Genomic DNA, 25966 nt, shown 5'->3' on the forward strand with positions numbered 1-25966 from the left:
TATAATATTTCCGTTAGATATCGTTTCACTTTCATGTGTAATATATTTGGTTAATCTAACTTGATCATTTCTAAAAATGATAGTTAATCTTTTAGTTGGTAGTTAAGGCTTATCATGAGAATGCAATTAATCAGTTACTTTCGTTAATTCCTTTCAAGTGAATGGGTAGCCAACGTACTTTTATTCGATAAAATAAAGAGTATTTACTAAGTTACCGATTCGGATGTAGATTCTGAAGCGGATACAAGATGTAGGGATTTTTTTTTTGGATGTGGATGCGGGAGGAAACATATATATATATATATTTTTTTTTTTTTTTTTTTTTTTTTTTTTTTTATAAATTTTTTTTAAATATATATATATATATATGTAAAGAAATGCAAGAAATATACAAAAAACAAATCATTTGACAGTATGACTATGAATTTATGATACTTAAGAAAAATGTATTTTCTCTCATACTCAAGGCTTCTCCATAATGTTTTGTTTTGTTTTTTAATGGTTGGGTGTGAATTTGATATGTGGGTTATATGAATTCAACCGAATGTTTCATTTTTCCTGAAAATCTATGGTCATCACACACAAAGTTGTGTTTAGTTTTTATATGATTAATTTGGCACATTCTCTTGTTTTTGCATGCTTTATTGTATAAAGTTTTGTTGAGAGAAAAGGGCATGCTCAATATGCTTAACTGGGTTTGTTTTTCCTTGAGCTGGTAAGAGAAGGAAAAGCTGAAAATTTTCCTTTATTATCATTTCTTTTGTCTGTGATCCTATTTATAAGTGGATGTAATCTAGTAATGTTTGACCTTTCCAATGGTCATGTACCTGGCATGATACTATTTTGTGTATTAGTTTTTTAATGTTTTTTTGCCTTTTTCTGGTTGTTGGGCCCACGGATGCATTCGGAAGCCAACCGTAGGCTCTCGAATGCATACTAGCTTCCAAAATCATCCTAGAGCCTATGGCTGGCTTCTGGCTAGCATCTGCAAGGCTTCCAGACACATCTGGCATCCGTCCGCATCGAATGCGGAAGCCTGGGCCAGTCCACACAAATCGGTATCCTAGAGTATTTAAGGTTTAGAAATTTTAGTTGTTACATTACTAAATGATTTCCTTATGTTATACAATTGATATCGTTTATAATATGATAAGATACAATACAGGAGAACAAATATCTCTAATATAGCAATTTGGTGCATGCAAATATGTGTAATGTCCCCAATTGGATATTCCTTATTCTATGTTTTAATTTTTTATTTTGATAAATTGTGTTCGAATGACTCCTTTGTGATTTATTACAATATATATCTTTCCTTTTCTACATTTGCGTCTTTTGGAAGGTATGATATTGTTTTATAAATAATAGATTTATATTGATATTTTTGTTAATTAATTAATCGATCTATTTATTTATTATTTTATTCTATATTCCATATTATGATTACTATTATATATTATAATATTATTATGTATATATAATATTATTTATAAAATTTTATATTTATATTTGAAGTATCAATAATATTATTATATACGATGATATTATGTATTTAAATAATAATATCATTTATTTATATTATAATTACATTTGTTATTTGAATTTTTATATTTTATCGTTATTATTAATTCTTTATTTATAATATACTACATACTATATTATTATTTTAAATATTCTAATAATATTTTATAATAGAGTATATTTTCTTTTCTTTTATCTTTATTCAATTATTGTTTCTTATTTTAAACTGGGGACATCAAAACAAGGAACATGGACACTCCTCCCCTCTCAAATTTTGCTTGTCCTCAAGCAAGACCATTTATACAAAATATTTTTTGTCAAACTAGCATACAAGGATACACTAGGATGCAAGAAGACACCAAGTGTGTGTACAATATACATCTCAATGAAACATGAAGCAGATACAAACTAGACACATGAATGCATGAAGACACGAAACATACACAATGTACACACATGAATGCACGTTGGCACAAAGCATACACATTGTAGACATATAATACATACATTCTTATAAAACCTTAAATTCTATAATTTGCAATGAGTTGGGGTAAGGAAAAGGATTTACAAAATTTACTTCTTCCTTGTGTTTTTGATGATGAACCCTGCAATCACAAAGTTATCATAAGGACATACATGTATATATAAATTTCAAAAAATTGAGTCACAATAAATTAGTCAAAGCCAATCCCATACTAAGCCCAAGACTGGAACATTGGCCCACTTGGCCTCAGTGGTGGGTGTTGAGCATCCACATGATGTGGCCTACTTAGCGGGATGCTTGTTCTGCTTCCATATTTATTCAGGATGCTTGTTTTGCTTTGCTCTTAGTATTTTTCTAGTTGAGAAGAATGCTCAAGATGTAAACATATTGCTTAGGCACCAAACTATATATATTAACCATGATTAGCAAGAGACTCAAGTTTCTATACATACTTGATATGTATTTATACATAAATTGGTGCTTATTAAGATTGCCTGACTATTCAAGCAATTCATTTATAACTTTATTCCCATTGACTAGTCCTGCCCAATATTTCCTTTCTTATTTCCTTTTCATGGTATTGCTTAATCAATAGTTGATTGTTCTATGTTTTCTAATTGTTCTTTCTTATTCCCTTCTCTGCTAGTACAATTTTGAGATGAATGTCTATAATGTCCCCGATATTATTAAATAATTAAATTCAATGATTATTTATGTATGGTGCATAAACTTAATTTAATTATCTCTCAGGCACATATTGATTTTTATTTGTCGATAGGAGTTGATTGTGTTGGCACCTTTTGTAAACCCTCAGGATTCTATTTGAAGGGGTATTTATATTGTCTTGTAGGTTGTAGAAGGGATTCGTCTTGGATTTTATTTTGTATTGTGAATTCCAAGTGGACTTCTTATTTACTATTTCAAAGGTGAAAGATCCCTGTTGGTGTAATTAAATATTACTAATTACACTTTACTTAAGTTTACTTAGGATAATGTATTTTCATATTAGTTGTCATGTAAACACTTAGGAGTTTGCACTTTATTTGAGCACATGTTGTCTCACACCTCTTTATGAGTGACCTCTTTATGTGTGATACACCTTTGTGTTCTTATCCTCTCATTGTCGCACATACTTTCATGCATAATGGAGGATAATCCACCTTTAGTGGACATGTGCTTATTTTTATGCTTATCACTTGCGTAACTCCTAGTCATCTTGCATTGGCTATATATTTAGGCACCTCTACATACATTCACAACCCACTCTAGTCTATCGTTAGAAATATCACTCTAATATTTCACTGTGTGTCAAATTTGTTGATCATCTTCATTTGGAGACAAATTTGCAATTGCTGAACACTTGTTTGAAGCCATTGTAATCTAAAGTACTATCATTGTTTACTCTGGATTATTTTTGTGTCGCTAGCATTTTGGTGACAAATTAATTTGGCGCTCTTCTTTTGTCAATTTGCAACTTAGAGTTGTATTATGTGTCTGCTCATAATTCCCTCAAATAGAAAGTTACTTTCGAAGATGCGAATCCAATGCAAGAGATAAAGGAAATTGTATGCAACAAAGACCCGACGCTGGGATGAAAGATTTGACCATATGGCATTCCCATTGTGTGCATGCAACTACTGTATGACACACAACCTCTCTGCAAACACTGCAACATTACTCATATACTATATATGGTCACCCATCATTCCCAATCACACGGCTTGCTCTGTTCACTGTACAAACTAGGTCTTCACCATATTGTACAATCTCTTAGCTAACTCCACCGTATAGTCACCTTTTGTCTCTCACGACATACGGCCCCCTCTTCTCTCTCATTGTACAGTCCATGCTCTTAAACGCGTAGGAACTCCATGTTCACACACAGTGTTTGCCATCGGTACATCAAAAACTTCCCTCAAGTACTTCCCTCATATACTTTCCCTTGGGTACTTTCCCTCAGGTGCTTCCCTACAGTGCTTTCCCTTGGGTGTTTCTTTTGGGTGCTTCCCTCGAGTGTTTCCCTCGGATACTTTCCCTCAAATGTTTTTCCCTCAGTTTCCCTCTAATATTTCCCTCGGGTGCGACCCTCAAGTACTTTCCCTCGAGTTCTTTCCCTTGAGTACTTCCATCAAGTGCTTCCCTCAAGTACTTTGCCTCAAGTCTTCCTCGAGTGCTTTTCCTTGGGTGCTTCCCTCGGGTACTTTCCGTAGGACATCAATCTGTTAGGTACAATGGTACATGAGTCTAGTGGAAAGCTCAAGTGTATTGTTGGGTACATTACAATGTCACGATCGCTACAAATCTTTGATGGTTTCAACTTGCTTGGAATCACCATTAAGTTGCCTTCTCTATGGTTGCAAGGAAGGCTAATTAAAAGTTATGCCTCCATGTTCAAACACTTCATTGATCTTGATCTCATGCCAAATACTTACGTTGTGTGAGTAATGTTTTAGTTGTGACAATAAGTATAACATTTATCTAGTCATATGATGTTTATGGATTAAAATTTTCCTTCTACTATCATTCATAGGAGATTTATTTGATTGTATTGTCATTTCCTCATGCCACCTTTGTATTCCATAAGCCCACATACCGCAGAACAATCTAAAAAGGAGTATTTTGCATATGTTTTGAGCATTGTTGTAGTAGTGAGTATTATTATTCCTTGCTCCTATATATAATTCCCTTTATGTTGCCTTGTATTACAGTGACTGATGAATTAGTTGTTGTTTTTTAATTATTCATTGCTTTATCCATGAATATTCTCCTTGATTATTCTTATGAAATGCTTGATTCAATGACTTTTTTATTTTCCTTGGTTAAAAGGCCATCTATTCATATCTTGATTCTCTTCAGCATATGGGTGTGTCCTTTGTACTCACGGGTTTGATATTGCCTTAATCGATTTAGTCTTATATTGAATCTGTTGTGTCATATAGACCTTTTGTCACATAGAATGGAGTGTATAGTTTGCAGATATGTTTAGCGTTGCTCGGTATATATCTATTTTCCTTGGTTCAATGTCATCCTCCCACCTCTATCCACTCGGTGATATTGTTTTAGAATACTTATCTGCAGATGCGAGTCATATTTTCCCATACGATGTAATTGCTGACTGTAATTATTTTTGGAGCTTAGTTCCATCGCTGATGCTGACTGGCTGCTGATTGGATCTCTAGAGACTATTCAGTGGAAGGTGTTTGAACCCTTATGTATACCCCTTTGTTCAATTTAGCGGCTGACTTCAAATTCTTTAGGTGCTGGTAGGATAATGGGTAGTGAGTTTAGGGATATGATGTGTATGACTGTTTTGGAATTATTTTATATTTTTCCCATCTGCATAGGAAAAATATTTGAATGGCCTTGCTTGTTATAATTGTCACAATGTAAAGATTTAGAATGATACAAAGGTTATACGGATACCCTAGCCGGAAGTTTGTGTTACCATTGTGATCAGATTTTTCCATTGATATACTCCTCCATTTTCCATCTTCCTTTCTTATTTTACAACTTTTCTTTCTCCAGGCTGGCAGGAACATGCTATGATACCAGTTGTAATGACCCCAATTGGATATTTCTTATTTTATGTTTTATTTCTCTTTTGGTAAAATGCAAATATGTTTTAATGGTTCCTCCTTTGTGATTTATTACAATATATTTCTTTCCTTTTCTAAAGGTGCACACTTTCGAAGAAGGTATGATATTATTTTATTAATAATAGATTTATATTGATATCTTTGCTAATTAATTAATCAATCTATTTATTAATTATTAAATATTCCATATTATGATTACTATTACACATTATTATATTATTATATAAATAATATTATTTATAAAATTATATTTATATTTGAAATAACAATAATGTTATTAAATATGATAATATTATGCATTGAAATAATCATATCATTTATGTATATTATGATTTATATCAGTTATTTTATTTTATTTTTTTATCATTATTGTTAATTCTTTATTTATAATATATTTACATATAATATTATTATTTTTAAATATTTTTAATAATATATTATAAATAGAGTATATTGAATTTTCTTTTATTTTTATTCAATTATTGTTTTGTATTTTAAATTGGGGACATCAAAACAAGGGATGTGACAATATGATCTTTGATTCAAATATCCAGTCTGCTTTTCTGCTTAACAATATGAATTACGCAGTCAGAACTGTGCAATCTGAATTATGCAATCAATGTGATTGGTAGTCATCTCTGATTTAACACTGAGAAGTATACTACACTATATTGATTTTCTGCTCCTGATATATCTCTATGAACATGCAAATATGTATGGTTTCACTTATAGCAATATAGTTTTGTTTCTAATTTGTCTTTATAAACTTACAACAATGGTGCTCATCCCGATTTCTTACTTTAGATATATGCAACTGGTTCTGCCAATGGCAATTGCTCACTTGAGCAATCCAATAATGAACTACATAGTTTTTAAGTCAAACTCCTTGGCCTATATTTCAAGAGCAGGAGTTCACAAGAATCCATGTTTCATAAGCACAAATGTCCACCGCTCATTGCATCTAGATAATGCTCTCTCACCGAAAGCCTACTTTAGTCAAAGGAGTGTTAGGATGGATGACATCCCAAGGAGTCCCAATTCTTCTCCCCTATGAACATCACCTTGACGGGATGAGTGCTGAGTGTACCATTCATGCTCATGAGAGATGAGTTCAAATGAGTCCCTACTATTAAAATATAGGACAATGAACTTGACTTATAAACTATGCAATTAATGCTTAACAAAACATTACATAATTTCATGCTGCGTAAAGAAACCCTACTTGATAAATCTAATTGATGTTAATGTATATTTTTTGTAGATTCTGGTAGTTGATTTTTCAGACAGCTTCATTCAGTTTATTAAATGTATATATGGAAATGTATCAGGTTAGTATGCTCAGAACTCAAGTTCAAACTATGAGTTTAATGTATCTATCTCCTATGTTACTTTTTTCCTTTCATCAGAACAATAGTGTTGTGGCAATATATCAGAAAGCTATTACCATAGTCTTTGAAGATTACTATAATAAACGAAAATACTGTGGATATAAGATAGTATCCATAATGATGCTCTGTGGATGAGATTCTCTTGTTCTTTTTTTAAGATAGATATAATGAATTCTCATCTGCTAAGCATCACAAACATCCTGGAAACTTAGAAATGGCATCCGAATAATGTCAGAAATGTGATATTTTTCATATTGTCTTGCTGCTTGATATGTGTTAGAAATATGGCTTCTATATTACTATTAGCGAAAACATCAGAATAAAGAAATGAGTAATACTGTTTATTAATTTTATGGCTTCTGGACGTCATACATCAATTGGCAGAAGAGAAGTTAAACTAAGATCAAAAGCCAAGTTAAGAGGGTTCATATCTTCAGAAATACTTATTAAAAATGGATATTAGAATCAAATCATCAAAAACTGAGGAAAACTGTGTTACATAATTCTCTGTGGATGCTATTGAACTTAACATATATAAAAAATAATTTCAGATTGCTTTTCTTTCCATTATGTTTAGCACTTGATCTACTCTGAAATGAGTATAGTTTTGTCCACACCTTGGATAGCTGCATTTTCCCCACTCACATAAATTAAGTGGCATGACAAAGAAGATCTTGTGGTTCAGTGGGGGAGTCATAAGGTGTACGCACTCCATAGTCTAAACACAGTCAGGTACACAGGGCATATGCTGTAAGCTAACCTAAAGACTAAGCACAAATATATGCTCTTATGCATGGATCAACAACCATCCAGTGCAGACCTTAAAATACCTTTCATTTGTTCCTATCCATACATTAAACAGAAAAAAACCTTGAATATCTAAAGTTCTAAGATTAAAATTAGCATAGGATTCTTTGTACCCCAGTTCTGAAGGTAATTTCCCACAAGTGCATACACCAAACTGCATTCATCATGATTTTAACACGGGCACGGCATTTAATGTGGAATTATTTGAATTTTTTTATCTATCTACTAACAATCACTTAAATAATGCAACAGTTAGCCACATCATGAATTGGGATGAGATGGTACCTCTGCCTGGACCTAAGAGTGCCGCTAGAGCTGTTCCACCCTTGACGTATGCATTCTCTAAGATTCCCCAAAATGAACCTACAAAAGAATAAAACCTTCTAAATATACATTTTGTATGCATAGATAACCAAGTATATATTATCAGAGTGGAACTCAAGGATTATACAATATTTTATATTTGAAAAGAAAACATATTTTTTCTTCTAATGACAGTATTTTCAATTAAGAAAATTAAAAATAAGGTGGTCTGGAAAATTGTAAAATCGGCTTAAACCCTTTCATCACACAAAAACTACAGTTGTTCTGACTTCTAATCATGTTTTTAGTATTTACTATACTGAGATGCATACACTATCAAGTACTCTCTGCTAGAGATGTATTTTCTTTTGAGTGGGTATCAGGTTGAAAACCAAAGAATAATTGGTGTGAATTCCCACGAAGATATGGTCTCCTAGGCCGAAGGTATTCCTAAATCAGGATATGGATATTTTGCACAAATATTTGAATAATATGAGTACAGAATTCCAGGGGAAAATATGAATAAATATTTTTATTGGAAACTATACACAGCATTCTCACTTAGTTTTGAACTTCATAAACAAAATTAGAAGATATTAAATAATTTAGTATTCAAGGAAAACGGAATTGTAATTTAAATTTTCAAAATCTTTATGTTACTTTATTTGTAAGGCCAAAAAAAAAATCAGGATTTCCCTTGCTTTTAGGGGTAGGAATTCACTAATTCCTTTGGGAAAATACAATAATAAGCTATTGTATTGTTTAATTACAGGCCACCATTGTTTTTAGAATCTTCCAAATAGAAAATAACTAATTTACAAATAGGAAATGGAGAACCAAAGGAATAAAGAACACAAAAAAAGGAGTAAAGATGAAAATTTGCGATCACACACAAACAAAGAATCACAGATCCTAGATTTTTCAGGGGAAGTAGAAAACCTTGATAGAAGAAAGTTGGCGACGCTGCAAGGCCTTGTTCACCCCCAATCCAATTCAAGAGGATGGAAGAGGCGCAAGACTCATGAAGGAGAATGAAATCCAATTATCTTTTGGAGAGCACAAGTGGTCAATATTGGAGTCCAAAACTCAATTCTTTGATGGCTACAAGGGCAAAGAAAATCCCTATGGCCCCAAACATGAAGTCAGATGTTCAAAAAATGGCAGTTACTTTTGACAAACCAGGTCAAGAGAAGTCTTTGGTGTATCTATAGCATAGTGCTTTCTTTGCTAAAAGGGCTAAACTTTGGCCATCAATACTTTGCTTCCAGAGCTAGTGTGAGGAATAGTGGGGTCAGGATATTATACTATGATCGACACTGAAAGATTTTTTCTCGCTTGAGTGTTCTTGAACAAAAAAAAGTAAAAAGAGATCCTTGGATGATGGGCAAAGTTAGATTGTACTTATGGGACTAAGAACCAGATTTTGGCCCTCTCAATCATGTGATCTCCAACATACTGATATGGATTCATTTGTATAACCTCCCATCTAAATATTAATGGACTTTATTACCTACATCATGGGTTGTTGAAGCAGGAGGTGGAATTCTTCTTGGACAGAAAGGCTGCTGACACTGCCATTAGCCAATTCTTCAAAGACAAAATTATGATAAGATCTCTATCAAGCCCATTTGTGCTAGAGTGGCAGAGATCATTATGCAGTATGTCGCCTTAGAAGGTAAGTTCACTACCATCTACAGTGTCCACTCTTTTAAAGAGTTTTTGCTACAAGATACTTGTGTCTTTTCCTTTCTTTCTTCTCACCTCTCCGGATAAAGGCATTAAGGATCATAGGAAAAATCCAAACCACCCCATCCTTCGAAAATGTTTAATTTCGCTCCAAATGGCTTATGCAAAAGATTCTGCGCCAAAATTGCGTCCAAAATGGTTTTACGACTGGTAAACATCAGAGTTCCAAGGTGACTCAATATTCAGAGATGAGCATGGATTTTGAAGATATGGACACCAAAGATGTTGATTATGAGGAGGAAATGGAGGAAGATGTGATGACCCTTACTCTCTGCAGCTCCTTTTATTTAAAATTGAGTGATAATTTGTTTCCCATGTTCTCCTGCGTGCAAATTATATATCTTGTATTTTGAAAGGTTACATCCTTCAGATTTTAAAAGTTATCTTACTTTATATGAGAACATTAATTAATGTCATTTCATTATATGACAATATCTAATATTATTTCATATAAAAATTATATATCTCATTTAATATTTAATATTTATTAATTTATAATATATGTAATATGATTTATATTATATTTGTTATAATATAGTCAATTTAATAATAATATATTTTATTTTATTTTATTGTTATTTAATATTTATAGATTAATATTAATTATTAATATTACCTTGATTAATATTAATGCTTAATATCACATTTATTAATTAACAACAGTAACAAGGTATTTAAATAGAGTGTATGTATTTTAAAATATATTTGTATTGTCCACACTAATTAGGGCTCATGACAAGTCTGCCTCTCAAATTTGCTTGTCCACGAGCAATTGATGTGAGAGGCTTTGGTTGTGATCTTGTTCATTATCTTACTTGCCTATGTGTTAAACACTTGTGAAAGTACATGTGTTAACATATGATGGCCTATGCAAGAGCATATGAATGAAGACACAAAGCATACACAAAGTAAACACATTAATGCATGAAGATGCAATGCAAACACGAGGTAGACACACGAATGCATGAAGACACAATGAAGACACGAAGCAAACATATGAAAACATGATGCAAACAAAGAGTATACATGTTAAAAACTCTCCTAGATTCCTTTTCACAATTTGAAATAAGCAAAGGTTAAGGAAATGTTTTACCAACTTTGACCATAAATGTTGTGCTCCTTTCCCCTATTAAAAATCAAAAGTTCTTGAAGATGTGTCTTTTAGCAAGTTTCCCTTAGCTAGTACTACAATAGGTTGCCCTAGCAGTTCTCCCTATATTGCAAAACAATAGGGTGTCTTCTTAGCAGTTCTCCCTTGACTATTGTTGCAATAGGGTGCCCTTGCACTTCTTCCTTAATTGTAGACTCTATAGGAAAGGTAATTGTAATAGGGTGCCCTAGTCGTTCTCCCTTAATTGTATAGCAGTAGGGTGCCCTCCTAGTCGTTCTCCCTTAACTATTGCTACAATAGGGTGCCCTCACGATTCTCTCTTAGTTGAAGGCTTTCTCGCATGTGCTTAATTTCGTAGTGGAAGGTAGATTTACTAATGCTCAAGTTTGGAAACGATCAACTTGGGGCTCCCTTAGATTTTCGTCCATATTGGGAGTCTCTTGCCCCAACGTGTTCAAATTACACCTCCCCTTATACAAACTCCCTACCCACTATGTACTTAAAAAGGGTTCTTTCTAAATTCTTGTTTGAGTTGCACTCCTATTTTTTCTTGTTATCTATGTTATTGTATTGTCTTTAGATTTTCTTTTATCTTTCCCTTATGCGTTTAATGACACAATGGATGGTAGAATTGTTGTTGCTCGAGGAAAGAAACAATCTACCCAAGGCTTCCTCATGGTTCTCGCCCATATTGGTTCTCGATTGTCTCAGCATGATCGATTACTCTTTCTCCTATCCTTATCCGTCATGAATTTGAACACAATCGAACTCTGAGTAATGTCCCCTTCTAAGACCTTAACTAACTTTCTTTATAATTCAAAATTTGAATATGAGTTTGTTCCTCAAGGTCGCAACTTTTCCCCTAATTTTCCTCCTCATCTTTGTGTTTGATTCACTTGGAATCTTCCTTTAATTTGACCCTTGATTTAAGTCCACACTATTTGATGAACGAATATGCAATTGTTTCTTATTATTTATCTTTTGATTCTACAAAACTTAATGGAAAAATTAGCATCACCTTTTTTAAGATTGCCGGAATTTTTGCCTTATCTTGTTTTGTTGTTTGTTTATTGATAACTAAACCAAACATTGCCCCATGAAAAATCTTGAAACCTTCCTTGTCTTCCTTTTTTCAAACCAAGAAGTTGTCCCATGTTATGTAGATTATGCGCCTTTTCTTGATAGTCTCAAACATAATCCTTGTCCAAGAGTAGGCTATTACATCCATAGTTGTGATGCCTCTTCCTCGCATTCCGTTAGTATCTAGAGCCATCCATAGTAACCTTCAACCACATCTTTTATTGACTAGGCTTTCATTCATATCCTTGTTTACCATATGGGGTAAATGGTTTATTAATGCATACAGACAATAGACAAGAACATGTAACACAGCAATATTCCTTTTATTATTCACATATATGCCGAAGAGATTACATAGTGCTTCCAATGATGATTACAATGATTTCTAACAGTGTACATATACCTTTCCGAAAAACTTTCCCGAAGGGGTCTGTCGGCAACATGTCAGCCACACAATAATTACCAACTACATGCTAATCTACCTGTCGGCTACACAATATTTACCGACAACATCATCCCCTCCAAAAGAAAAAGTCATCTCCGAACGACAATTACAAAATATCCAAGACAAATTAACAAATGAAATACATTAACTAACTAACTACAACAAGATAGATTTGTTTCCATCAGACCACTTTCACATTCGTCCCGTGCCTGCACCAAACTAGTCTCCAAACCACGTTGCATCTGTAGCCTCTGCTAACACAATATTGTCTCCTTAATCAAGCTAACCTTGATAGCCACCTATGCCGCTTTCTCTGCTTACGACTCCTGGGTGCACTGAGCCAAGTGTCGCTCTACTGCCCTCAACTGGATGATCAGCTCCTCCCGAGCTCTCTATGCATCCACCAAGACAGCTTCACGTCCAACACCTACTCCAAGTGCCTCAAAGCATATCACCCCTCTCGAAAGGCTTGCTCCATTGATCTCTCCACCTCTGGCACACTATGCCTGTAGCAGCTCCAAGTCTCATCAACTGGTCACACTTCCCACAACTGATAACTAAACCAAATTAACACTCTCAAAGCCACACAAAACTCCATGGAACACACCATTTTTGTGATTTTCTTCTGATCCCACACTCTTTCTGGCAACCGCTTATGTTCCCTACTTGTTTGTGTCTTTCCCTTCCCCTCGACATCATACATTATTCATTCTGAACATCTTTGAGTTGTCGTCATTTTTTTTTTTGGCTCCTTCCTCTACTCGTCCGTTGTTGTGCCTCTTTCATCTTTTTTGCCTCTCTATCACTCCTAACTACTCTAATGCTTTTGCCTTCCACAGCTGAAGATTAGTGTCGTCGCTGCATCACTGCTAAACTTCACACAAAACACCCCTTGCATTCGTTTGACACGAAATGTAGAGCCGTGGAGGATAGGGAAAAAAACAATCCACAGGAATGTTGTCACTGCGAAATTACTCTGTCCATGGGACGTATATAACCTAGTCCGCGAAAATGCAAAATCCGAACGTGTAAACATTTGCGGAACTCCCCACCGCGGAACTCAAACTCCCGCGGGGCACATGTAATCGTGGGGCACATAGTCCACGGCCACGTCCGTGGGACACATCATGTCTGCGGGACAAGTGTCCGCGGAATAGGTGTCCACGGGACACTCTCGCAACACTTTACTTTTTTTCAAAAAAATTCTTCTTTTTTTTTTTTTCATTTTTTTTTCCTAACACTACTGCTCTTCATTATTTGTCGATGACGGAACAGTTCGCGCATGATATATTTTTAACTTCGAACCATTCACCGTTTTCGAAATTTCCTGCACGTCCAATGTCCATAGCTTTATTGTTTTGTTATCACATACTTCCCGAATTTGGTATGGCTCGACCCATTTGACTTTAAACTTTCTCAGTTTGATTTCATTCCGTCCGTCATACTTCAACACCAGCTATCCTAGTTGGAACTTGTTCAGTCTCAGGTGTTTATCATGCCACGCTTTGCGTCTATTCCCCATCACCTTCGTGGCCCATTGTGCCAATAACTGCTTCTCATCGAGTTTGTTCAGATTATACAACCTTTCCCTTAGACTTTCCATGTTGTGTACCATGAATTCCGTCGGTTGCCATTCCTTGCCGTCAATAGTTGTATTCTTGATTTTCGAACCTTCACTCTGTACTACTAAAAAATTTATTAAGCCCTTCCTCTTTGTTTCCTATGTAGACCGTACGATGTGTTTTCCTTGTTGTCAGCACCTTTCTACTAATCTCGTGGTATGGTGTAACCTTTTCTTTCAGCACGGTCTGTTCACCGTGTACCAGACGGTGGAATCTTTTCTTTTGTTGCCTTTAGCTTCAGCCGTAATCGCCTTTGTTTCTTCCACTTCTTTGTACTCCTTCGGGCATTCATTTTCCTCTCCCTTTTCGTCGACGCTTAACATATTATAGCTCAAAAAGAGATTGTAATCCTCCATCTGCCAATGGAAAAGGCCGTTCATCGAGTCTAGGTCGTCCTCATTCAATCCTCCTTCTAATCTCAATACTCCTTCATCCAATTCCATTCTCTTATTTCCTTCATTGTCACTCTCACCTTCACCTTCTGAGTCTAACGATGTTGTCTCCTCACCTACCATTTGTGTGTGCAGGTCAATTATGAATCTTCTACCTCCGCACTCCATTGATAAGGTATTTCGTTTCCAATCATGTTTTACTTTTGCTTGCACTAACCAATTCCGTCTCAGAATAGTATCATATCCTTTTCTTTTCAATGGGATGACCACAAAATCCAATAAAAATGGTTGCGTTCCAATAGTTACCAGTTGCGCCCTCAAGGTTCCCAACAGTTTGATCCCGTGCTGGTTTGCCGTGAGCAACTGGAATGTCGGTGACCACAGCGTAGGTTGTCCTAACTTTTTCCATACGTCTTCTGGTAAAACATTCACGCCTGACCCTCTGTCCACAATTGTGTCTGTCAAAACAGTTCCCAGAATGCCCATCTCAACTACTGCCGGATGCCTTCCCGTCGTAAGCGCCAGTAGCATTGGGTCTGTTGCCGTCGTTCCACTACCGTCCTTTTCTATTTCCTCCATTGCCTTCGGAAACGGTGTCATATTCAGAATGGCCGTCTGTAACTGGGGTATTGTGAGAAGGTCACTTAATTTGATCGAAACTTCCATTTGCATCACCTGCCTTATTATATTTTGCTCAACGCAGTTCCTTGTTGAGGTACCAGTAGTGTCCTCCAATTGTGATTTCTTTGCGTAAGTTGCTTTCTCAATTTCCGCCCGCGCTTCTTCTAATCTCTTCTTTTCTTTCGTCGGGTCGGGGTACAGTTTTGCTTGTTTATGGGTGATTGCCAAGACTTCTTTGTCTGCGCCAATGCTAATCAAATTCACTCCTGATTTTGGGCACTTGGCATCTTCATGATCTCCAGGACCGCACCATCTACACAATAGTTGTGGTGTCTCCTTCGTGGTACAATCTCTAGCGAAGTGCCCCCAAAGGTTGCAAGCACAGCATTGTATCATCGGTCGTCCGCTCACGTCGTATTGTATTCGACTTCGGCCTCCATTATTATTGTTGCTATTGTTGTTGGTGTTGTTGTTTTATCCCCTTCTGCTGTTTTTGTACCCACCCCAGGTGGCACCGTCATTGTTTGTGTTTTCGATCCCTCCTGACGTGCAAACTTCCTGTGTTAGCAGCACTTGTTGAGGTCCTCTTGTTTTCATATTGAAGGGGCATTCTTTTGTGGAATGTCCCATAATTTGGTAGATCTCACAGAACTGGTTCTTCAGACAGGATCCCTTCGTGTGACCTTCTGTCTTACATTCTGTGCACCATAGCTCGTTTCCCTTCATCTATTTCTGCATATTCTTAAATTCCTTCATCATTCGGAGCATATCCTTCTGGAGAGCTCGGACCTTCTTGCTGCCCTTTTCGTCACCACTGCTATCTCCTTCTGAAGACGCGTTATCTGAGTCGGATGAGTTACTTTTCTTCTTCTTTTTTGTTTTCTACTCACTCTCTAAGTTCATCGCCCAATTGTATGCTTCGGTGTATGACGATGGCGACACAATCTTCATTTTCTTCTTTAACTTCGGGTGTAGTCCTTCAATGAACCATCTCTTTTGCAGCCCATCTACCGGCTTACTTTCCATTTTATTTATTAATTCTTTTAATTTTCTAGCATATACACAAACTGTTTCATTTTTCCCTTGCTTTGTGTTGTATATTTCTACTACGATCTCATTGTCATCGCACAGCAATTGAAACACAGTGATAAACTCCTTTTTAACGTCCGCCCATGTAGATAATTTTTAGAGATCCATGTCGGCAAACCAATCAATTGCTACACCCCTTAGGGTTGCCAGAAATTGTTGGATCCATTCATTTCTGTTGGTTATGTCATTCGTCGTCCAAATTGTTTCACATGTCTTATAATGTCTGATTGGATCGGCCGTTCCATCACCATCCAACTTTGGCAACTTCTCCTTTGGTCCCGCCATTATTACTTGATTTTGTGTACGAGCGTTGTTCGGCACTACAACACCGGCGTTGTTCGGCACTGCAATACCAGCATTGTTTGGCACTGCAACACCAACACTATCCTGCACTCCCACACCAGCGCTCTACACCCCCACACCGACACTTTGCACTCCCACACCGACGCTCTTTCGAATAGTCGTCTTATTTCCAACAGCTACGTTCTTTGGTAAGGAAGGGTCTATGTTAAGCGAAGTTGTTCGTTCTGGAAGTGTATCGCGAACGAAGAGTTCACACAATGCTCGTGCTCCCTCGGCACTCCGAGCCATGCGAATTAATTCCCTTCTGTCTGGATTCTCTTCTCTCGGCGTACATAGGTTCAGAAATTCCTCCCTTGCTTCTTCCACCAAATCCAACCGCTATAGAGTCTCTTCCAACAATTCCTCAGTGCTTCGGTGTCCGTCGGCAATCTGTTGAAACCTCCGTCTGCACTCGGCTTGTTGTGCCAAAATTAAATTTTCTTGTGCGATGCGTATTCCATCTTTTCCCTTTATCTTATTTCTATCCTTGTTAAGCTGATTTGGCATTAGTCCTCATTCCTCTGCTTTCGTTCACAAGTCCATTGGACAACGGCACCAAATGTTTACCATATGGGATAAACGGTTTATTAATGCATACAGACAATAGACAAGAACATGTAACACAGCAGTATTCCTTTTATTATTCGCATATATGCCAAAGAGATTACATAGTGCTTCCAATGATGATTACAATGATTTCCAACGGTGTACATATACCTTTTCGAAGAACCTTCCCGAAGAGGTCCGTCAGCAACATGTCAACCACACAATAATTACCGACTACATGCTAATCTACCCGTCGGCTACACAATATTTACCAACGACAATCTTGAGATATGGAAGTAAACCACGATGTTCAACTTGCACAATACCGATAGTAATTCCTCCAGTTGCTCTAACTATAGAAGAAAATGATTAAATGGAGTGCCAAACATTTTAGGTCATCGGTGTCATTGTTGTTGGTTATGTCGTATGATGCCCCATAGATATGCGTGAATCGTTGTACAAAGTGCAGCTAAGATTTAAGTCCTGGATCAGCTAAATGGTCTATCCTCCCACATTGAGGCCTCTTCCTTTGAGCCAAGTGTAGAAGAGATACCACTTTGGCCAATCAAACTTGGTTGAAACATTGTTGAGACATGTACCCAAATTGACTTTAACACAAGCAAGACAATGACATTTACATTTCAATGGAATTAACCTCACATCCGGCGGGCATCAACATTGTACAATCCAACAACACAATGTTCAAATCACTCGCCAAACATAGCATATGTAATGTCCCTTGTTGGGACTCACATAATTTATGTCAATTTCCTCAAACTGGTCTTTTTGCAAACCATATTTTTATATATCTCATTTTCTCCTCCATATAAATTCAGCTTTTTTTAAACTTAGCCTTTTCATAATACTTTTCCTTTTATTATTGCTTATAGTCTTTTCCTTTATGAAGGCCAAGTTTTTCTTCGTTGATACCTTCCTAAATTCTTCAAAATCATTCATATATGTTTTGAGGAGTCATGACATTTCCCTCCGCCAAGTCAAATGTCATTGGCTTGGTTATTTCAGTGTTTTCAAACTACCTTAATATTGTAGGTTATGTATCATACTAGTGCTTAATAGTATGTCATTGATTCACATATTATCAGTGTTCGATAATAATTAGTGTTTAGTATGATTACTATTTTATATCTTCGGTTATCCAAGGATGATAGTTTATATTATTAATTGATATTATTATAGTGTGGATAAATAGATGTGGATAATTTATTAATTCTATTGACTATTATAGATGGTAATTGTATTTTTGTTGTCGAATTAATTTGATAACTAATATGATTTAGTTATAATAACATTGATTACTAATTAGTTGATTGCATAGATTAATATTATTAGTTATTTATTTATTTATTTCATAAATTAACTAGTATAGTTTAGTCATTAAAATTTGATATAGTAATGTTGATTATTAACTAATTGTTGTTATTTAGAATAACATATTAAAAATGGTCTTTATAATTAAACAAGTATATATGTACTAATGTCTTTGTATATAAATCAATAAGGGTTCGTCACAACATACTCCCTCTCACCAGTGCACATCTCTAACACGAGTCCCAATACTATTGAGGCGCCCAACTTCCAACAACAAGAAACTCGGCAATCCTTAGTACCAAGCTTTACGAAAGATGTTCATACGTCGAGCTCTACCAAACTAAGTTCAACAACATTGCCAAATCAGCAAACCCCACACACACATTGCCAAGTGCAAATCCAAGTGATATTGACAAAGCAACACAGTGTACATCATCCTGTATCGCTCGTGTGGCAAATCTTAGTTGACATGAATCAATTGAGACATTGCATCTCACGCCTTTGTGCGGATTTGATCCCAATCAGATCTTCACTACAGGCCTTCTCTACATGTTGACTTCAGATTTAGCTCATCACAGTTTATAAACCCCGACCCGAGCTCCTCACCAGTCACAACATTGGCGATTTGATAAAAACCATGGCTCTGATACCACTTGTGATGGCCCTTACTCTCTGCGGCCTCTCCTAGTTGCCCCTTTTATTTAAAATTGAGTTATAATGTGTTTTCCATGTTCTCCCGTGTTGAAGATGATATATCTTGTATTTTGAAAGGTTATGTCCTTTAGATTTTAAAAGACATCTTACTTTATATGAGAACATTAATTAATATTATTTCATTGTATGGCAATGTCTAATATTATTTGATATAAAAATTATATATCTCATTTAATATTTTAATATTTATTAATTTATAATATGTAATATGATTTATATAATATCCTGTTATAATATAGTTAATTTAATAATAATAAATTATATTTTATTTTATTGTTATTTAATATTTACAGATTAATATTAATTATTATTATTACCTTGATTAGTATCACGATTAATATTAATGCTTGATATCAGATTTATTTATGAACAATAGTAATCAAGTATTAAAATAGAGTGTATGTATTTTAGAATATATTTGTATTGTACGCACTAATTAGTGCTCATGACAGAAGATGATTTAGAGGATGATTTTGTTCAAGTTGTGTCTTCTATCCCCAAGGGAATGAAAAATACAAGAACTCTACCAAGAGCAAGTTGAAATGTCAAATTTCTTCAACTGTTGTCTTGTATGCTAGGGAAGAACAAGCAAGTGATAATGTTAAATCGACTATTGAGTAGCCAAAGAAAGTGAAAAGAGGGGAAGGGCGAGATAAGGATAAAGCCAAAGGAAAAAATAAGGAAGTTGAGCACCTGATTTTAAATAAAAGAAGAAGGCACAAGGTACCACTCACACAAGCCTATCAGAGGACTTTTCTCATCTTCATGCCAACAAGGCTGTTGTGTATGATGTCTTCAGTCTTGCGCAGGAAGGAGTGGCAGGTCAATTCAAGACTTTTAAATGGTTTTTTCTAGAGATTAACCATATTAATGTTAAGCTTACAGCCTTGCATCCGAAGGTTAATGGTAAAGCTGGTGGGTTTGGGGAGAGCTCCAATCCATCTCTTGACTTAAAAAACATTATCTCTAAGCTGGTGTTATGACTATCAAGTTTCCCCTTCTGAAAGTTGATCATAATGCCAAGATAAAATGCCTTGAGGATAAAATGCAGAAAGTTAACCAAAATCTTGAAAAGATTATCCAAATCAGCCAGTGTTTGACTCAAAATAGTGTTTAAGGCATTCAACTTCTGACCATGAAGCTGAATGAGCTAAGGGAGGAAGAGTTTGTTGATAGTGTCATGACAGGAGATCAAATAAAGGTCAAAATTCCACGGAAAAGGGCAAACAGGTAATGCAAGATGCAAAGAAAGGACCTGGTGCTCGTACAAGGGCTAGCAAGAAGAAATCATTCCAAAAGGAACAGAAAGAGCTGCTGGATTTTGCAAATCTTCAAAAGAATTTTTACTAGCAGGAGCTTGAAGTGGCTGAGACTCTAAAACAAATGCATTAGTTTCTTGTTCTCTGTGTTTGATGTGTTTTACCTTGGTTTTTGCTGCTTGTCGGCTGCCAATTGTCTGTGTTTATTATGATAGCAGCATTTTACAAATAGGGTTTTGGGTCCCTTCAAAACATGTTTTATCCTATAATCAAAAACTAATGGTAGATTTTGCTATGCTTTTTGAACAAAAAAATACATTCTCAAGCTCTCATTGTGTGTGATGAAATTGTCTCTGTGCAATTTAAAGTTTAAACATCTCCCTTGAATATTATTTCAATTGAAAGTTTTTATTTATTTAAATACAGCATTAATAATTGCAGACTATATGTTCTAGTCATTGTTAAATTGGTTGTTTGTATATTTGTATACAATAGTTAGGGATTTTGATTGATGAGGTTCGCTTTGCACTGTAGTCATTGTTAAATCGGGTATTCATAGATTTGAATACAGTACTCAAGAACTTTAATTGATGAGGTTCTCTTCTGTGTAATCAAAACATTGAATTCAAATTTTATGTGCACATATTTTGTAATGTCTGAATTTTGGCTAGGAAGTGCGTATGTGTGCAGTACATAATAGGTTAGCTTGATAATAGAAAAATATAAGGTATAAATCTCCGGTTTATGACAGATGAACTATAAGTCTAGTGTTTATATCTGAATGAATAATGAATGCTTTTAATAACATCCACAAGGCCAAACAACCTATGGGACCCACAGAAGCAAGTCAAGCCCGAAATAGAATGCCTGCACCAACTAGATCTCTTTTTCCTTCTACAACTTGGATCTTCTGTAGTTTATCTTGATCAAGACAGTTGCAACCCTGATTATCATTTCTTCTTCGAACAACTTACTCAAGGTGTTGACATTTAGTGTATCAATGTAATTGATTCGAATATCTTTGTAGGCTGAATACTCCATGATTTAATGTCATTTTGTCTCCACTGCTTTTTGTGTGCAATAGCAATTTCTTTTGTCTGCCTACTCTTCTTTAGGTGCCGTCCATCTTCTAGTTTCAATCTAAGTTGGAGTGAATTAGTTCTTATCTAGGCAATTAACATTTTTGCTTTCCATTTTGTTTCCATTCCTATGTTGTTCTTTTGAGCATGGTCATATGTGGAATTAAAATATTTGATGTTGTACTCATTTCTCCTCCCAAGATGCCTTGTCCACATGCTTTCCTTGAATTTGCCTTAGAGATACTTTTTTATCTCCCCGTTGATGCTTGAGTACTTTCTTACTTTAATACCCCATTTACTCAACCGTTTGTTGTTTTGCCCATCCACGTGCTCTTTCTTGTATCTAATTTATCTAATGTTGCCATTTTTAGCCAACGATGCAGCTCCATGCTCTCTAATCTTCTTAAATAGCTTATCAATCTGCAGATAGGTTCTGCTTCAATAGAAAAAGTCTTGGCCTCTGCCAAGGCAATCTCATAAGGAATAGATGATTTAATCTTGAGTTATTTGAGATTAAAATGTTTTTGCAATGTCTCTATTTGTCTCCGCTTACTGAAGTGTTGCCACCCCATACTTCACAACCATATAGTACCACCAGAGCCACTAGAAGCCCAAAAAGAGTTTTCTTGGTTCTCTAGTCCCATAGCTTGGCTTTTCTGCATCTATTTTGCAATAACTGTAGTAAGGCTTCCCATCCTTGTTCTAACCTTTTTGTTCTGTGTGCTTTCCAACTGAGTTTGTTGTGGAAATCAAGGCCCAAGTACACTTATATTCAATGACCACTTGCAAGGGGATGTCTTCAAAAATAAATTCTCCATGAACCTTCTTTCTCTTCGAAGTAAAGATCATGACCTTAGTTTTGCTAGTGTTCCCTTGCATCCCCACCTCGTAGCAAAGTAATTCTAGAGCTTTCAAGTGTTCCTTCAAATCCTTCATTCTTTTTGCCATTAAAACAAGGTCATTTACATAAAGGAGCAGCACTGTGACATTGCTGGATAAATGAATCCCTCCCCAACCCCCACCACCAAAGTTGTCCAGTCATTCCTCATATTTGTCAATGTACACCCCAAATAAAGTAGGGGATAATTGATAGTCCTGCTTAACCCCAATGTTGCTTCCAAACAGTCTGATATTTAAACCCTATTTGGTTCGAATTTTGGCCAGTTCTAGTCATAGAGCCTATGGACAACAGCCCTATAATGTTCAGAAGTTTCCAATTCTTCCATTCTAGTCTCTTGGTATCGTGTCAAAAGTTCTCTTGAAGTCAATGAAGCGGCAAAAGACCTCTCCTCCTTGTGTATCCTAAACCTTCTCAATCAAAATGCCAGAATGTAATGCAATGGTCAATATTTGAAGTAAGAATAGATGTGACGGATTAATTTTTATTTTGTTACTTGATTAAATCCTCAAGAATTAGTACTAAGTTCATAAACAAATGTAATGTTTCAGTTTAATTTTTATTTTAAAGCGAACGTCCCATTTTTCTTTGAACTTTGAAGTAAACTTTTATCTTGCAATTCTGTTTTTGTTATCCTATAAAAATTTGAAACACTAACATAAATATAATGATGATGATGTTGTGATTCAGAAAATATGTTGCAGCCCATGAAACCAGTGGTGTAGTATTTCTTAGACTTCTAATTAACTTTAGATTGTGATTTTAAAAGCAGAGGACAGAAATATGTGTCCAATAAATTTAATGATTCGATTTTCACATTCGCCTAATAGAGTTTGACAAATATATGCTTTCTTTTTCAGGTTAGTAATTAGTATTCGTAGCTCTAATCTGAAGCATGCAATTTATAAATAGATTATGACTTTAGTTGTCGTAACCATAACTTTATTGCTGCAGAGTGCAGCCCCGATAGACTTTGTTTCAGTTAGTTTTTTTTATTTATTATAAAAATTCATTAACTATACGTTTAAAAAAGTCGCAATCGTGCAGCTTGCAGCGTGAAGGAAAATTGAACCTGGATCTTAAAATTCTTTGAAAATGGGGAGATGGAAATTAAAAGAGAGGATGTTAAAGAAAGCTTCGAATTTGAACAAATGAAAAATAAAATCAAAAGAATGCGTAATTTATACAGCAAATGGGGATTATTCTGGTTTCAATGTAATAAGTGGCGACACTCAACAAAATAATTAAAAATCACACACATATATATCCTCTTCGATTGCACGACAAATTAAGTTTGTCGTAGGAAAAACCTAAAATTTAACGAATGCAGATTATAAAACTGAAGATTTTCCAGGAAGACCAGTAAATTGCGTACCGTGAGCTACGTGAACCCCGACAGAGTGCAAGAAATGAGCACCGTGCGTGCCGCAGCACAATGCCACTAAAGTCCAAGCAAAGGCCAGCTTAGTAGTGCTCCTCTGCAAAGCCGCCTCCTTGTTCTTCGCCATGTCTTCCCATTTCCTCCCATAATTGTCAACATTTGAGCCAGGGTCTCGTTTCTTGGACGGAAATCCGCAGTCCGTCAAACGACAGGCAAGCTCTTCAGCTACAGCACTAGAATCAAGCGCGTCCGTCTTCAGACGAACAGCCGCCATTTCGGTGACCATATTAACTGCAACGGACTCCACGCGGGAATCTGCGGCAATGAGGCTTCGAACCCGCGCGGCGCAGCTCCCGCACATCATCCCCTCTATGTCCAATACCACGGAATTCAAGGCCTTTTTGGGGGCATTTACTTCGATGGGCCTGATTTGTGGAAGGCTAAGGCCGGTTTCGATGGCCTGCGCGCGGCACACAAAACGACCCCGAGCCTGCGCTTTGTGCAGCAAATTCGCGTGCAAAGGCTTTCGTTTTCCAATTCTAATTGCGTACAAAGCGTGCCTGGTTTTCAGAGGAGCAAATTGGCTCAGGATCATCTGCTGCGCCATTTTCAGGCAACGTTACAACTATACTTGCAACTATACAACGTTAAAGATGTGAGTTTTGGGAAAACAGAGGAAATAAAACTGTTCCGCAAGTGTTTCTGTGCACTATGCTTAGCTGCCACGCGTCCTCCTACGACCCAACCATTGCGAGCTTCAAATCCGAACTCTAGATTGTTATTCCGCGCTTGAATTCTTGCGGGAAATTTGTGTTCAACTGATAACCAAATCACGTAACCACTTTGTTTATTATAATTTTATCGTTTTTTTCTCGGGTTCTGTAAACATTTTGATCAGGGCTACGTTTAAAAAATTATTTTGACAGGGTCAACTCATTCTAGAGTCTGTTTTTAAGTTTTGTCCACATTATGAACTTCCAATTTTATTCTATTTTATTTAGTTACGTGTGTTGTAAATTTATTATTATTATTATTTTATTTAGTTACGTGTGATGTTAATTTATTATATATTTTGCAATATCAATATAGAAGAACAAAGAAGGAGAGTATAAGATGGAGAGAATCTCTCAACCAAATGGTCAAACGGAAGATTGAGGTTGATGAGCTGAAATCTGAACTTCTTTATATGGAAAGAAATATGGGGAGTATCTTCACGTTCAGTCTTTGGGTTGGGGTTATATATAGTTTTGAAACATTTTTGTGGCTTATGGGGTATAATGTGTTCGGTAACAATGGTAAATATGAAAAAGGTAAAAGTCTATTAACACATAATAATAATTAAGAACTCGACAAATAATTATAAATAAATAAATAACAAATAATCAAAGCTTCAGCGAATTACTTATAATATAAAAATGGTAAAGATGAAAGCAATTATAAGGAACTATTAAGTCACTTAACTACGCTTAATACTTTTTGCTCTTGAGTCAAATTGTTGTGAATGTAACATTGACTATATGTTGTTAGTAGTGGTTTGCTTCATATTGTTGTAAGCAATTGGTTTTTATGTTGATGTTAGTGTGTTGACGAGGCTAAATTTTAAATAGCCTATTGGATAGTTATCCTAGTCATCTTCAACTTTTATATCTCTATTATTTTTCTATACAAGATGGTGTTGAGGTCCCGCAATTTCTCAACATCCCCCTCATTGAAAGAGTATACCAAAAACTAGTTATCAAGTTATTAATTCCTCACAATGTCTTTATAAGCATCCCACTCCACATTGAAGTGTCTTCGAAATTCGAGTGCCATAGACATGCAAAAAATACACACTCTTTCTTCCCAATTCTCTTTCAATCTTTTCCATCACTTTATTTTAGAATGTGATGCTTTCAAGGACAATCAAAACAAGTATGCCAACTAAATGACAACGGTTTAGTGGCATAGTTTATTCATTATGGAGACAATTGAGAAGGTGGGAATGTTTATCATCTCCTTGAATGACAAATAAAGTAGAATGCAAAAGATTATTACATTGAGGTTGATTATCCTATAGGCTAATTTTAGCCGTATGGACGTTAAAAGTTATATTTATCCATCTATGTTTGTAGGAGTCTATTGGTTTTGGATAAGTTTTGAAAAATTTGTGTCGTATGCAATGATCTTTGTAAGTGATATGTAATGTATAAAATTATTTGTTAGTTAATATTTTG

At 35.6% G+C, this 25966-nt stretch overlaps 1 protein-coding gene across 1 annotated transcript in view; it reads right to left on the reverse strand.

The window, feature by feature from the left end:
• The window catches only part of LOC149574804 (copper-transporting ATPase PAA2, chloroplastic), a 223313-nt gene extending 198644 nt beyond the window's left edge, over window positions 1–24669 (reverse strand). Inside the window, exons 1-2 of the mRNA XM_089814630.1 lie at window positions 23748–24669; window positions 8082–8159 (exon numbers count right to left, since the gene is read on the reverse strand). Coding sequence (XP_089670756.1) covers window positions 8082–8159; window positions 23748–24360 — 691 coding nt within the window. The 5' untranslated portion in view covers window positions 24361–24669. The remainder of the gene's footprint in view (window positions 1–8081; window positions 8160–23747) is intronic.
• Window positions 24670–25966: the final 1297 nt, after the last annotated feature.

This window comes from Cupressus sempervirens, chromosome 2 (genome assembly GCF_028749045.1).
Source record: "Cupressus sempervirens isolate cs-2001-9-10 chromosome 2, ASM2874904v1, whole genome shotgun sequence".
NCBI classification, from domain to species: Eukaryota; Viridiplantae; Streptophyta; class Pinopsida; order Cupressales; family Cupressaceae; genus Cupressus; species Cupressus sempervirens.